General features: G+C 32.2%; 1 protein-coding gene across 1 annotated transcript; it reads right to left on the bottom strand.

Annotated features, from left to right (window-relative positions):
* Positions 1–13,875: 13,875 nt before the first annotated feature.
* On the bottom strand, positions 13,876–14,633 carry LOC101055583 (small auxin-up protein 58). Its single transcript, NM_001279249.2, is given in 1 exon segment — positions 13,876–14,633. A coding segment is annotated over 1 exon segment (390 nt). The 5' UTR covers positions 14,540–14,633; the 3' UTR covers positions 13,876–14,149.
* Positions 14,634–14,989: the final 356 nt, after the last annotated feature.

Below are 14,989 nucleotides of genomic sequence, written 5' to 3'. Positions count from 1 at the left end.
AAAGGATCAGTTAAGTGCAAAGGAAACCAACAAAAATCGCAGATTGCAATGCAAGTAACCTAAAATAACAGATCTTACTCAACACTAACCTTTAAATTGCAATGGCGAGAGAAAATTGAAGTCACCGAAAAAAATTGCAATCACGAGAGAGAAAAAATTGCAGTCGCGAGAGAGAAAAAAAATTTGCAATCGCGGGCGTGGGAAAATTTTGGGGTGAGAGAAAAAAATATGAAGTTGAATATTCAATTAAATTGACATTTATCGTTAAAAAAAATAATACTGACAAATATGATAATTATTTTTTAAAAAGTAGACACACAAGTTATTTTTCCATTTTTTTCTTACCCTACCATGCACCCACTATACACAACCCTCCCCATCCAAAAAAAAATAATTTTTGTAAATTTTCAACCACCAGCTCCCTACCCCAAACCAATCCCCAACTCCCCTACCCTAAACCAACCCCAATCCCCAAACAATTTTTTTTAACAAAATACTTTTTTAAAAATAATTCAAATTTGATATTATTTTTACGTCATTCAATCTCTACCACCCCTACTCTTTTCGCCCGACAAAATAAAGTTCATATCCTCCCCTCCCCCCTAAAAAAAAAGAATTATTTTTTATAAAAAAATATTTTAAAAAAGTATTTTAAATATGAAAATTTCATTCTTTATGCCACTCCTATCCCCTTCCAACCCAGGTCACCCCATCAAATCTCAAATATTTGACAAATTTTGATTTGCTAACTTAATGAGAGCTATGGATAAAAAAAAATAATTAACTAGAAATATTAGGAAGTCTCATTAAAATTCTAATTAACCAAATGTTAATATGCAAACTTAAATAACCAAACTTGCTCATGAATATTTGAAGATAAATACTTATTCAAATGTTTACACTTAACTAAATAATTAATCTTAAAAATCAAGAAACCAAAATAAAAATACATATTGTTATAAATCCATTGTATAGTATATGTGAATTATCCATTAGATTTATTCACTATTAATTGAATTCATGTATAGATGCTTTCGATGTAATAAGAACTTTCAATATAACTATGTATCTATTAATTAGATGACTTTTGGAGTGATATCTCAGCACTAGTAATAGAGAATCACTCACCATTTGAAAGACACACTTGAATAAGAAAAAATCTCTCCTCTATCTTATACTTCTTGTCTTCTTTTTATTATTATAATATTTTGAGCTTTTTTTTTATAATACATATTACTTAATCATAATTAAATGTTGAAAAGTATATACATAAGACATTTTTTACATATCTATTTGATGTTAAATATTATGAACATATATATCTTTACCATCATTTTACAATTGTACCAACGAATACAAGGGGCCGCAAGGTACGGTGAAAATGGGTACAGGAGGGGACGATCCAATCTAATGCCAGATTTCTTATGAAAAAAGTGATTCACGATGATGATGATTGTGATGGAATGATTTAGTTAAAAATTTTGAATTCGTACTTTTATAGATGAAATTTTTTTTATTTTGTAATGTTTGAATTTAAATTTAATCGAATTAGATAAATATCAAATATCAATTTGAATATAAAAAAAAATAATATAAAAAGCAAATATTTTGTGTATAACATGTGGGAAAGTTGGAAATGAGCCAATTTATAAAACAAAACATCTGATTGGTGTAAAATGGGATAAAAATGGTAGTGTTAATGGGACTCTAGTCATAATCTTAAACTTCAATGATCTATAATGTGTTATTTATTGCCCACTAAAAAATTACTCATTAGTCACAATCTATATTTCATCCCTTTGGAGACATTGTATATGTTCGTATCCATTAATTTCATATGTAATATATCGGATGTAATTCTATAACAATATATAATATTTATGAATGTATCTTACTTATTTGTACTACCAATGTTGACATGTAACATATATATGCACTTTTACGATTTACTTTCATTATGGAGGAATGACCAACAAGCTACACCTTTTGAGTATAAAATAAAGGAAAACAATATATTTATATCTATATCTATATATAGCAATAATATTGCAGAGGGTAGTATAATATTATTGTTACCCTCGACTTTTTGGATCGACACTCGACTTTTCTCTTACAGTTTCCCTTCCCTTTTATTTTTTTACTTGTTTGTTTTAAATTATATTTATTTGGGTAGATTAAAATAAAAATAGTAAAATTATTTGCTTATTTATTTGTCTCTTTTCTATCCTCTTGCTTATCTCTTTTTAATTGTTTAGTATATCTATTTTATTGTTATCACTTAGTCTCGCATGTTTATATATTAATTAAGATAATAATGAGCTATTTGATTCAACTTGTTGATATATCACCTAGTCTCACATGTTAGATTTAATAAAATGATTTTAATCGTTAATATTTGCTATCACCTAGCCTTCATTAATTAATTGATCAAAATAATAAAATGATCATTTTATTTCATACTTCTTATCACCTAGCAAGCATGCTACTTAAATAAACTAATTAATGAAGTGATCTTATTTGCTACTTGTAACCCTCACATAGATTGCCTGAGATACGGCCGGGATCCACATTTGTGGACCTAGAGGGATGCCTAACACCTTCCCCTCGAGGTAATTTAAACGCTTACCCCGATCTCTGGCCCGTTGACCTTAGCTAGACTTAATTAGATTAGATAGGTGCCCTGACGCACCTTAATTCGTTAGGTGGCGACTCCAAACTCAAAAGAGTTGTTAGGTCCTGCACAAAACCTGTTTTTACGAAAAATGAAACACGACAGAAGGACGACTCTGCTGGGGACATTAGGTTCTAACCATTACGTGTTTCGTGCTTATTTATGTGGGGTTTACTTTATTTTGGTTATTTCATTATTTGTTAGGTGTTTATCATGTTTAGTTGTCATTTTGTTCCCTTATTTACTGTCTTTTTTCCAGGTCTCACCCCTTCCCTCTTCCTTAATTGTTTATTACCATGTTTTACCTCGTCTCTTTTCCCTTATTTGTTTACTTACATGTTGACTTTTCTTTATTTATTGCTTTATAAGCTGCCTATATGTTACCGCTTTTCAATTTAAATGCTAAGTGTTTATTTGATTGATAACTGACATTGCACTCATAATTGCCCAATTGGGACTCCCTTCCTTTTTTTTAAATCTTTGTTCTCGTGATGTTGTGCCTTTGCACCTCTCACAACTACTCCAATACCCATTATAGAGAGTCGGCATATGCGTGGATGTAACATATATTTTACTATCGCGAAACCACGAGCCTCTCGCATAGAATCCCTTCAAGTCCGTGTCAAGCCAACTCTTAGAAGTCCTGGTTAGGTCATACATGCTGCATAAGCCCTAGATGGTTTGACCATTGGTGTCAATCTACAAAATAAGTAGCCACCCTCTCGTCTAAAGGGCCCCAACACCCTTTAGACAAATTGTATAATTATGTGTCAACGTGATTATAATAATTAAATCAAGCCAACTTTGCGAAATGAAGTTTAGAAGTTCTTTATTATTTTGTTTGCAGAGTCATGGATGAGTATGAAACCCCAAACCCTCAAATAGTCACAGAAGTGAATTAGAGACTTAAGAGCTGGTGGATGGATATAAAAAGAGATCGAGAAAGGGAGATTCATCAATTGTTGGGGGGTCTTACATATCTTATCTTTGTCATACCAAACCCTCACCTGATTAGGGCGCTACTAGAGTTTTGGGACCTGTGAGGATGGTGTTCAAGTTTACAAATTGCAACTTGACACCAACAATTGAAGAAATTAGCGATTTCATCGACCTTCCACACCATGAGCTTCAAATGATGGTACCTTATAAGCCGTCATCAAGTGAATTTCTAAAAAGTATAGGGATGAAGTCTAATCCAACCTGAACTTCTCTAGACCTTGGGTGGACTCATTTAGACTTCTTATACTCACGATTCGGCCGAGATGATGGCTACTACATTTATGGCTATGAATTTGAGTTCTCCTTTCAAGAATGGAAAAAGTATCGCCTGCATGCCTTTGCCATCGCCTTATTGGAATCCTTGGTTTTTCCTAAATAAAGGGGAAGAATCGATACATGTCTAAGGTACGTGGTTCGAGACCTAGCTCAAAGAGGGGGCTAGCCTAGGAAAACCATAGTTCTCATGATCCTGGCGGAGATGATGAGGAGTCTGTCAACATGTGTTGATGGTAGAATGTTTTTCGAGGGATGCAACCTTCTACTTCAACTGTGGGCTATCGATCACTGGTGTGGTAGATACCTATCTTGGTCAAGACAACAAGATTGATAACCATCCAAAAAGGTTGGCATGTTTCGCCGCGCCTGTAGGATTTGTGGACTGGTAGATATTTTTGAGTGAGCTTGAGAGCCACCAAATTCAGTGGAAGCTTCATTGGTTGTCCACACCTAATGTCATAGTAAGAGGGTATGACCGATACTTCATCGAGCTTATTGGCTTAAAAGGTGTCCAACCATAAGCACCTCTTTGAGTACTTCGCTAATTTGGGCAAACTCAAATCATACCACTTTGATCAGATATGGAGCCATTTAAGTATGAGTTTGGACTAGATAAACCACAAGTCCACAACATACTTCGATGATGAGAGCGTGTGTTGACCATTTCTATCGGTACACGACAGACTTTATGCACACATGAGTACCGCACATGGATCTTGATAGAATATGAAGTCCCTATATCAAGTGGAGAAGGATACCATGGGCTTGCCGAAAAACATATGGGCACGGAGTGTGTTGAACATGAGACAAGAAGTCTCTACCGTAAGAAGAGGTCAATTGGCGCCAAGCTCTTGGAGTTGGTACCTCCAAGATTTTAGAATTTTGGATGATTTCCCCCAAGTTATCCCTTTTCCCTTAGTTTATTTCAGTTTTGTTATGATGTATTGTTTGAATTTTATAATAAATGAAAGTTATTTTTTTCAGCTAATCTAAATTCCAAATTGGCAAATAAAGGTTCAATTAATTATTATGCATCACTTATGTGTCACTTAGGCCTACCTCTGGCTAAACGAGGCTCCTTTGCATTTAGGGCGTTTATCATAAAATAATGTGTTTGATATCCCAATTTATGCAATGTTCTAACTTGGGCTTTGTTTTACTTTTATTTTCTTATTTTTCTTTACCCATTCCCAATGGGTGATCTGTAGACCATGGTTTACCACATGCGATCAAAGGGTTCACTTCCCCCTCTTCCGACTGAGAATTGCAAAGGAAAAGTGAAAGCGACTAATGCTAAGGTTATGTGCAAAACTTCCTCCTTAGCATTAGTCGCTTTCACTTTACCTTTGCAATTCTCAGTCGGAAGAGGAGGATGTGAACCCTTTGATCGCATGTGGTAAACCAGGTCTATAGATCAACCATTGGGAAATGGTAAAGAAAAATAATAAAAGAAAAGAAAAACAAAGCCCAAGTTAGAACATTGTATAAATTGGGATATCAAACACATTATTTTATGATAAAAGCCCTAAATGCAAAGGAGCCTCGTTGAGCCAGAGGCAGGCCTAAGCGACACATAAGTGATGCATAATAATTAATTGAAGCTTTATTTGCCATTTTGGAGTTTAGATTAGATGAAAAAAAATAACTTTCACTTATTATAAAATTCAAACAATACATCATAACAAAACTGAAATAAACTAAGGGAAAATGGATAACTTGGGGGAAATCATCCAAAATTCTGAAATCTTGGAGGTACCGACTCCAAGAGCTTGATGCCAGTTGACCTCTTCTAATGGTAGAGACTTCTTGTCTCATGTTCAACACACTCCGTGCCCATATGTTTTCCGGCAAGCCCATTGTATCCTTCTCCACTTGATATTTGGGCTTCATATTCTATCAAGATCCATGTGCGATACTCATGTGTGCATAAAGCATGTCGTGCACCGATAGGAATGGTCAACACACGCTCCCATCATCGATGTATGTTGTGGACTTGTGGTTTATCTAGTCCAAACTCATACTTAAATGGCTCCATATCTGATCAAAGTGGTATGATTTGAGTTTGCCCAAATTAGCGAAGTACTCAAAGAGGTGCTTATGGTTGGACACCTTTTAAGCCAATAAGCTCGATGAAGTATCGGTCATACCCTCTTACTATGACATTAGGTGTGGACAACCAATGAAGCTTCCACTGAATTTGGTGGCTCTCAAGCTCACTCAAAAATATCTACCAGTCCACAAATCCTACAGGCGCGGCGAAACATGCCAACCTTTTTGGATGGTTATCAATCTTGTTGTCTTGACCAAGATAGGTATCTACCACACCAGTGATCGATAGCCCACAGTTGAAGTAGAAGGTTGCATCCCTCGAAAAACATTCTACCATCAACACATGTTGACAGACTCCTCATCATCTCCGCCAGGATCATGAGAACTATGGTTTTCCTAGGCTAGCCCCCTCTTTGAGCTAGGTCTCGAACCACGTACCTTAGACATGTATCGATTCTTCCCCTTTATTTAGGAAAAACCAAGGATTCCAATAAGGCGATGGCAAAGGCATGCAGGCGATACTTTTTCCATTCTTGAAAGGAGAACTCAAATTCATAGCCATAAATGTAGTAGCCATCATCTCGGCCGAATCGTGAGTATAAGAAGTCTAAATGAGTCCACCCAAGGTCTAGAGAAGTTCAGGTTGGATTAGACTTCATCCCTATACTTTTTAGAAATTCACTTGATGACGGCTTATAAGGTACCATCATTTGAAGCTCATGGTGTGGAAGGTCGATGAAATCGCTAATTTCTTCAATTGTTGGTGTCAAGTTGCAATTTGTAAACTTGAACACCATCCTCACAGGTCCCAAAACTCTAGTAGCGCCCTAATCAGGTGAGGGTTTGGTATGACAAAGATAAGATATGTAAGACCCCCCAACAATTGATGAATCTCCCTTTCTCGATCTCTTTTTATATCCATCCACCAGCTCTTAAGTCTCTAATTCACTTCTGTGACTATTTGAGGGTTTGGGGTTTCATACTCATCCATGACTCTGCAAACAAAATAATAAAGAACTTCTAAACTCCATTTCGCAAAGTTGGCTTGATTTAATTATTATGATCACGTTGACACACAAGTATGCAATTTGTCTAAAGGGTGTTGGGGCCCTTTAGACGAGAGAGTGGCTACTTATTTTGTAGATTGACATCAATGGTAAAACCACCTAGGGCTTATGCAGCATGTATGACCTAACCAGGACTTCTAAGAGTTGGCTTGACACGGACTTGAAATGGATTCTATGCGAGAGGCTCGTGGTTTCGCGATAGTAAAACTATCTGTTACGTCCACGCATATGCCGACTCTCTATAATGGGTATTTGAATAGAATTTGAGTAGTTGCGAGAGGTGCAAAGGCACAACATCACAAGAACAAAGATTAAAAAAAAGAAGAGGGTCTCAATTGGGGAAGTATGAGCCGAATGTCAATTATCAAAGCAATAAACACTTAACATTTAAATTGGAAAGCGGTAACATATAGGCAGTTTATAAACAATAAATAAATAAGCATAAATAAATAGAGGAAAATAAACATATAAGGATATTAAAAAATCACGCAAATAAGGAAATAAGGTATGATATTAAACATGTAAGTAAACAGATAGGGGAAAAGAAAATAGGTGAAACATGGTAATAAACAATTAAGGAGAGGGAAGGGGTGAGACATGGAAAAAAGACAGTAAATAAGGCAACAAAATGACAACTAAACATGATAAACACCTAACAAATAATGAAATAACCAAAATAAAGTAAACCCCACATAAATAAGCACGAAACACGTAATGGTAAGAAGCTAATGTCCCCAGCAGAGTCGTCATTTTGTCACGCCTCATTTTTCATAAAAACGAGTTTTGTGCATGACCTAACAACTCTTTTGGGATTTTGAGTTTGGAGTCGCCACCTAACGAATTAAGGTGCGTCAGGGCATCTATCTAATCTAATTAAGTCTAGCTAAGATCAATGGGCCAGAGATCGGGGTAAGCGTTCAAATTACCTCGAGGGGAAGGTGTTAGGCATCCCTCGAGATCCACAAATGTGGGTGTCGTCCGTATCTTATGCAATCTATGTGAGGGTTACAAGTAGCAAATAAGATCACTTCATTTATTAGTTTATTTAAGTAGCATGCTTTCTAGATGATAAGAAATATGAAACAAAATGATCATTTTATTATTTTGATCAATTAATTAATGAAGGCTAGGTGATAGCAAATATTAACGATTAAAATCATTTTTATTAATCTAACATGTGAGACTAGGTGATATAGCAACAAGTTAAATCAAATAGCTCATTATTATCTTAATTATATTTAAACATGCGAGACTAAGTGACAACAATAAAATAGATATACTAAACAATTAAAAAGAGATAAGCGAGAGGATAGAAAAGAGACAAACAAATAAGCAAACAATTTTACTATTTTTATTTTAATCTATCCAAATAAATATAATTTAAAACAAACAAGTAAAGGGATAAAAGGGAAGCGAGACTTTAAGAGACTTTTTGGATCAACACTTGACTTTTATTTTTATTTTTCCGATAGGCTTCCGTATAAGGACAGACAAAATCAAAATTTTGTCTTTCAAGCCTGAGTCGATGTCATCAACTCCATAGGGCCAACTACCACTACCCAACCACCACATGCATTTTGTACCTAGAAGTTGTCTAGTTGTCTCAGTTTAATGTCCAAGAGGCATTGGACTCTTAAAGGGTAGGTTTAGACAAAATAGAATATAAGGACCTCCTAAACACCAAGTCAAACAAACAAGTCAAACAAGACGGTCATTTTAGCAATACAAGTCTCAATTAGGCCTTTAAATTTTAATTAGAATGCTTGCAAACAACACATAATTGTGAAAGGTTTCATGCTAAGTGTGTGAACATACAAACAGAAAATTATAGTAACGACAATTTAATTATGAGAGGGCAAATATGATAACACGGATGTAAAATTTAGTATTAACTAATTTTAGAGTGAGCAATGATTAATGACATAATAACTTTTGCTTGATTTCCAAGTATAGCAAAGGATGTGATTACACATGCATATATATAAAAATAGTAGTCAAATTAATTATTATGGTAGAAAATAATATTTTATAACAAAAGACTTAATTTGTTTAGGGCAGAAAATTATATTAAGGACACCAGATTTTATTTATTTAAGGAAAAAAATTATTTTTTAAGAACAACAATAAATTTATTATTAAATACAACAAATTTTGGATAAGTGACAAATTTATTATTAATGCAGAAAATTATATTAAGGACACCAGATTTTATTTATTTAAGGAAAAGATTGTTTTTTAAGAACAACAATAAATTTATTATTGAATACAACAAATTTTAGATAAGTGAAAAATTTATTATTAATGCAAAAAATTATTTTTTAGAATATTGATGGATTTACAGATTAATTATTAATGTAAAAAATATATATTTTAGGCAAAAATTAATTACAATGAAAAAAATAATTAATAGCATATTTTAGATGCAAAAGATGTATGATGCAGAAAAATATTAACTATTTTTTTTTTCTAGATTTTTATAGGCAAATTAGTTTGACAATTTTTTAGGAAGAAACACAAAATAATAATGTATGCTGAAAATTGCTCTTTTTCATAGAGTTGAAAATTTTAATGGATTGTCTAGTAAAACATGATGAAAATTATTAGGGAGTGACTTTAATGCACAATCTTATTTAACTAAATTCTATATGCATGATTTGTAAGTGAACATATTGAAACTTATTAATAAGAATTCATATTAACAAACAAGGGACAAATTGACAATTAAAGTTCTTGCTCCTTTTAACATAAGTTAGCATACTAGAGATTAACTTATGATTCCTATGATTTTAGGCGATTGAAAAGTTAAAACAACACGTATAGATGAAGCAAAAATATTTCAATCCTATAAGCATTTTTTCTAACACAAAAAAAAATATTTTAAATTTGCATATAATCCCCCTCTGCTTAGATGATACCCTAAATTCATTTTATATATATATAGTTAAAGAGTTGTACAAACATTACAAGTAAAAATAAAGAACGAATAAACATACATATAACAATAAAATGAACGAGGCTTCGTCCATAATTTTATTCTAGGCAAATCTTCAACATCTTGAACTTAAAGTTCAAAACCTGGTAGAAGAGGTAATGTAACACATATACGATGAGGAAATAGTTGTAATATAAAAATGTGTATAGTAACAAATTACTTTCATATGTACATATATAAACAACACACATAAGAAATAAAAGGGACAAAGCATAAATGAAGACATATTACCACACATAGGGAGAAAGGATAAGAGAATATCTTGGATGCTTCCTTTTGTTTTCAACAATAATAATGATAATTATGCAAAAACGAGATAGTAGGCTAACCACTTAGGAAGAAAATTTTATCAGCAATGAAGTATTAAGTAAGGTTTCGATCCACAACAGCAACACAGCAAGAAAGAGTCCAAAGGATGATTCAAAGATTTGCAAGAGTTCTTACTTTTTTTTTTTAAGAATAGGAGAGTAATATTTAAAGTATTTCAAGAAAAAAAACAAAGAGGGAATGAGAGAGGAAAGTGGAATGAGAGAGCTTGTTATTGAGTTTTGTTGAAAGTGTCTTCCTCTAATATTAAAATAAGTCCTATTTTATAGTAAAGAGGAAGGAGCATATAAGGAAAATAAATATTTAAAGGAATCAATTATAATATCATTTGCCTTATTTTAAAGAAGAGCCAAAATCAAAAAAAAATTAAATAATTTTTACCAAATATAAGCAAGTCAAGAAAAAATTAAAAGAGAGTAATATATTTTCTTTCCTTAAATGAAGAAAAGCTAAAAATCAGAAAGTTTTAATAATATTTCATTACCAAAAATAAACTAGTAAGAATAAAAGTTAGGAAAAATAATAATATTTTTCCTTAAATAAAGAAGATCCAAAATAATATTAAAATATAAACAAATAAGAATAAATAAGGAAGAGTAATATATTCCTTCAATAAGGAAGGGCCAAATCAAATTTATTTTTTAAATTATTTTTACCATATAAAAACAAGCAAGAAAATGACAAAATAGGGAGAAATATTATTTTATATATATATATAAAATAAAGAAGGGTTAAAATTAGCAAAATCAGCTTTTTGAATTATTATTATTATTTTACCAAATATATGAGCAACTAAATTTGACAAGGAAATAATTTAAGGTCAAACATTTATCTAATAATAAATTACCATAAATAAATATATAAGAATCAATCTAGGCAAACATTAAAGAAAAAGGAAATCAATTAATATTTCTCATTTTAAGAGAGCTAAATAATAAAAAAACAATATATATGTAAGAATCAATCTAGGCAAACATTAAAGGAAAAGGAGATCAATTAACATTTCTCATTTTAAGAGAGCTAAATAATAAAAAACAATATTTTCAGAATGAGTAAATATTTTCCAAAAAATAAACAAGAAACTTTTCCTTATTTTTCATATTATCACACGAGCAAAGATTTATCTTATAATTTTAATAGATTAAATTAAGCATATTCTATCATGTAGAAAAAATCAATCATAATAAAATAACATACTTACAATTATTATCATTCATTAAATCAAATATACTCAAAAAAAAATCTTATAATCACATTGACACATTATCAAATAATCTACCCTTATTAAGCAAGCTAAATGCACCAATTAACAATTAAGGAGGGATAATATGTAAGGTTCTCAACCAACTTAATGAACTAGAACACTAGAAAGTTAACACAAATACAAAAATTAAATAATTATCAACCCAAAAAATTAAATATACGAATCAACGTATATCTTAAATATCAAAGTTATAATAAGCATATTAGAATAATAGGAAAATATGGTAGATTCAAAACTAAGAGAATTGGATATACGAAGTAATAATGGATAAAAGAAATACCAAAGACGGATCTGAATAGATCCATCCGAACTTTGCCTTCGCCGGAGGTCGATCTTGCTGCTGGTTGCTCGTTGTCAGCGTTGCTGGCGGTCGTTTTCTTCGCTAAAGCTTGCTGCTGCTTTTGTTTTTTGCTGCTGGAGGGGCTGGTTTCTCACTATTCGCCGGAGAAGAGGAGAGAAGGAAAGAGAGAAGAGAGGAGAGACGGGCGGTGCTGGGGCTGCTGGCTGCCGTTGCTGTCCTTCGCCAAGCACCGCTGCCAGCGACGGGGAAAGGAGACGGAGAAGAAGGGAGGAGGAGAAGAGAGAAGAGAAGAGAAGAGAGAGCAAAGGGGGAGGCGCGAGGGAGAGAGAGTCCACCGGCAATTGGTGGCTTTCGCCGAAAAGAATGGGAAGAAAGAGAGAGGAGGGCTGGCGGCTGCCAAGGAGAGGGGAGGGAGAAGAGAATGACATTTTTTAAGGATTAGGCTCTTTTTAGGTTAGAATAGGTAAGATTAAATATGGACCATTGATTTGATGCAAGATGAAGGGGTAGGATTCGATCAAGGATTTAGTTATTTAAACGGACGGACGAGATTAATAAATGAAGTCTTGAAATTAAATTGAAAAGATATGAAATGACCAAAATTGCAATAGAAATTTGGATAGAATTGAATTGAAAGAGCGGCTATGATTGAAATAAAATTTAATTGGAGTGGCTAGAATTGAAAGAAATTATAATAGAATAGGTTAGAATTTAAATAATTTTAAAGAAAGTGTAAAAATTACTATTTAATTAAAATACTACATATATTAAAATATTTTTATATAATTGAAAATCATTTAAATTATAAAACATTTGAAATTCATTAATAACATACTAGAATACATAATTTTTTCAAGCAAAATCGACTAAATTCTAAATTTTAACTAAACTTTAAAATACGTATTAATTGAATAACATTTCTAAAATTGGTTAAAGGTCAGTCAAAATTGGATGTCAACACTAGTTGTTAAAGCTTATGTCAACACCTTGATTATTATGTATGAGCAATGATATTCTATTTCCCTGAAGCAGTCATAGTTCAAGTCTGAGACTACTACGACTCTGGAGTAAAAATTACTGTTTCACTAACTGGAGGTTCAATGTAGAGCACACCTTCATTATGCATAGTAGTCTTCCTTCAACTAATATACTCTCTTATCTAAATATTAAAATGAGTGGGGGATTGTTATGTTATTAGCATTTTAATATTAATATTTCGAAGTTATAAGAATGACCGTTGGTAGACATTTGTGTCTTAAGCTATTCATTTAATCATGGTATTCATCTTTGACTTGGTAGCCATGTAATGCCATTACTTTTGGCTTTACTGGCTGAATTCATTGTGAGATAAAAACATTCCAATAAACATTTGAATGGATAACTTCTACAATCATCCATTAGCATTTGTTATTCATCACTTTATTTCATTTTTAATTCCTTCATTACTCTTTTTAACCTATGTAACTCCTATTGTAACATATGTAACCTATGAAATTCCAAAGACCATTATCTTCACTATTTACTATCTCCATTATCTTCCTATTCATTGTTAGGGAGACTTCTTGTAGTATAAATAGTGGTGGTCTTCATTTGGTCTGGTACACACAACAAACAAGAGAAAAATATAGAGTGAAAGAGTTTAGTAAAAAAAGAAAGTTTTTTATTAGTTGAAGGGAGGTGTTCTTTTTATGGAGCTTTAGACTCAACTCTTGTCCAGAGTTGTTGAGTTATCTTTTGTGTAACCGGTGAAAAACATTTGTTGCAGTGGGTTTGAATCTCCTTAAAAAGAGCGAGATATCCGCGCCTCAACCTTGAAGACATTTATTTTCTTCATTTTATTTTCAATTATAATCTTGTATTTTTCTTTTGTTATATAGTAAGTTTTTTCACTAACAATATAGTAAGTTTTTTCAATAACAATTTACAAAATCAACAAGTAAGATCTCTTTATAGTTTTGTAACTTTTTTTTTTACACAAGTTTTTAGTGACCACAAGAGATTATTTCCTCAAATACGACCACATGAAAGCATAAACACAAGGTATACAATAATGAACGATCTTAATAAATCACCCCCAAAAAAAACACAACCCTAGTAGTTATAGCTAGATAACAAACATACGTTGGATATATCTCATATCCATTACTATAGTATAAGATGAATATTAAGCTTTTTTATTATATAGAAGTTAAACTCGTAAACCTCAGGCCTTATAGCACCAAGCATGGTGGTTATGATGTCCGGTGGCATGAGTTTCTTTGTCGATCATACCTTCAACGTATCGAAATTCTTCGACATGACAAGGGATATTCATAGGTCCATCATGATGAAGTTCACATTCTTCTTCATTACCTTTTAACAATTGTGTAAAAAGTGGATGGTTGATGTATATCACTGGGATTATGAACTTGTGTTGTTCTTCTCCATCATGACCTACCAATACTGGAAGACACCCCTTTGGGATGCCCATAATTTCTTTTATACCATGTTCGTGTTGATGATGATGGTGATGGTGAAAATGGATGTGAGGTAGATGCACTTGAACATGGAAATTCAAATGGTGATGGTGGTGTTTGTGATCTCCACTACCCATTGTTACAAAAAAAAAAAGAAGAAAGAATATGATACAAATCTAATATGTTATAACATTATTTGTGTGTATAGGGGTTTTAAATAAATTTGAGGGTGTTGTTGAATGGTAAAGATTGGTGTTTATATAGGCAAGGATAAAGGACTTGTTTTGAATATGTAAAAGGGCATATTGTAATGTGATATATAAAATATTGAAAAGTCTAAATTGATAACTACTAATACTCATCAATTTTAATTCATGTGAACCTTTTTACTTGGTTACCAATTTTTCAAAAAAAAATAAATTAAAGTTTGTGATTTTAAATATATTATTATTTGAGATATATAAAATATTGAAAAGTCTAAATTGATAACTACTAATACTCATCAATTTTAATTCATGTGAACCTTTTTACTTGGTTACCAATTTTTCAAAAAAAAAAAATTAAAGTTTGTGATTTTAAATATATTA

The sequence above is a fragment of the Solanum lycopersicum genome, chromosome 6 (assembly GCF_036512215.1).
Source record: "Solanum lycopersicum chromosome 6, SLM_r2.1".
Lineage (NCBI taxonomy): Eukaryota > Viridiplantae > Streptophyta > Magnoliopsida > Solanales > Solanaceae > Solanum > Solanum lycopersicum.
Note: the sequence above shows the minus strand (reverse complement) of the source record. Positions and strands in the feature narration are given on the sequence as shown.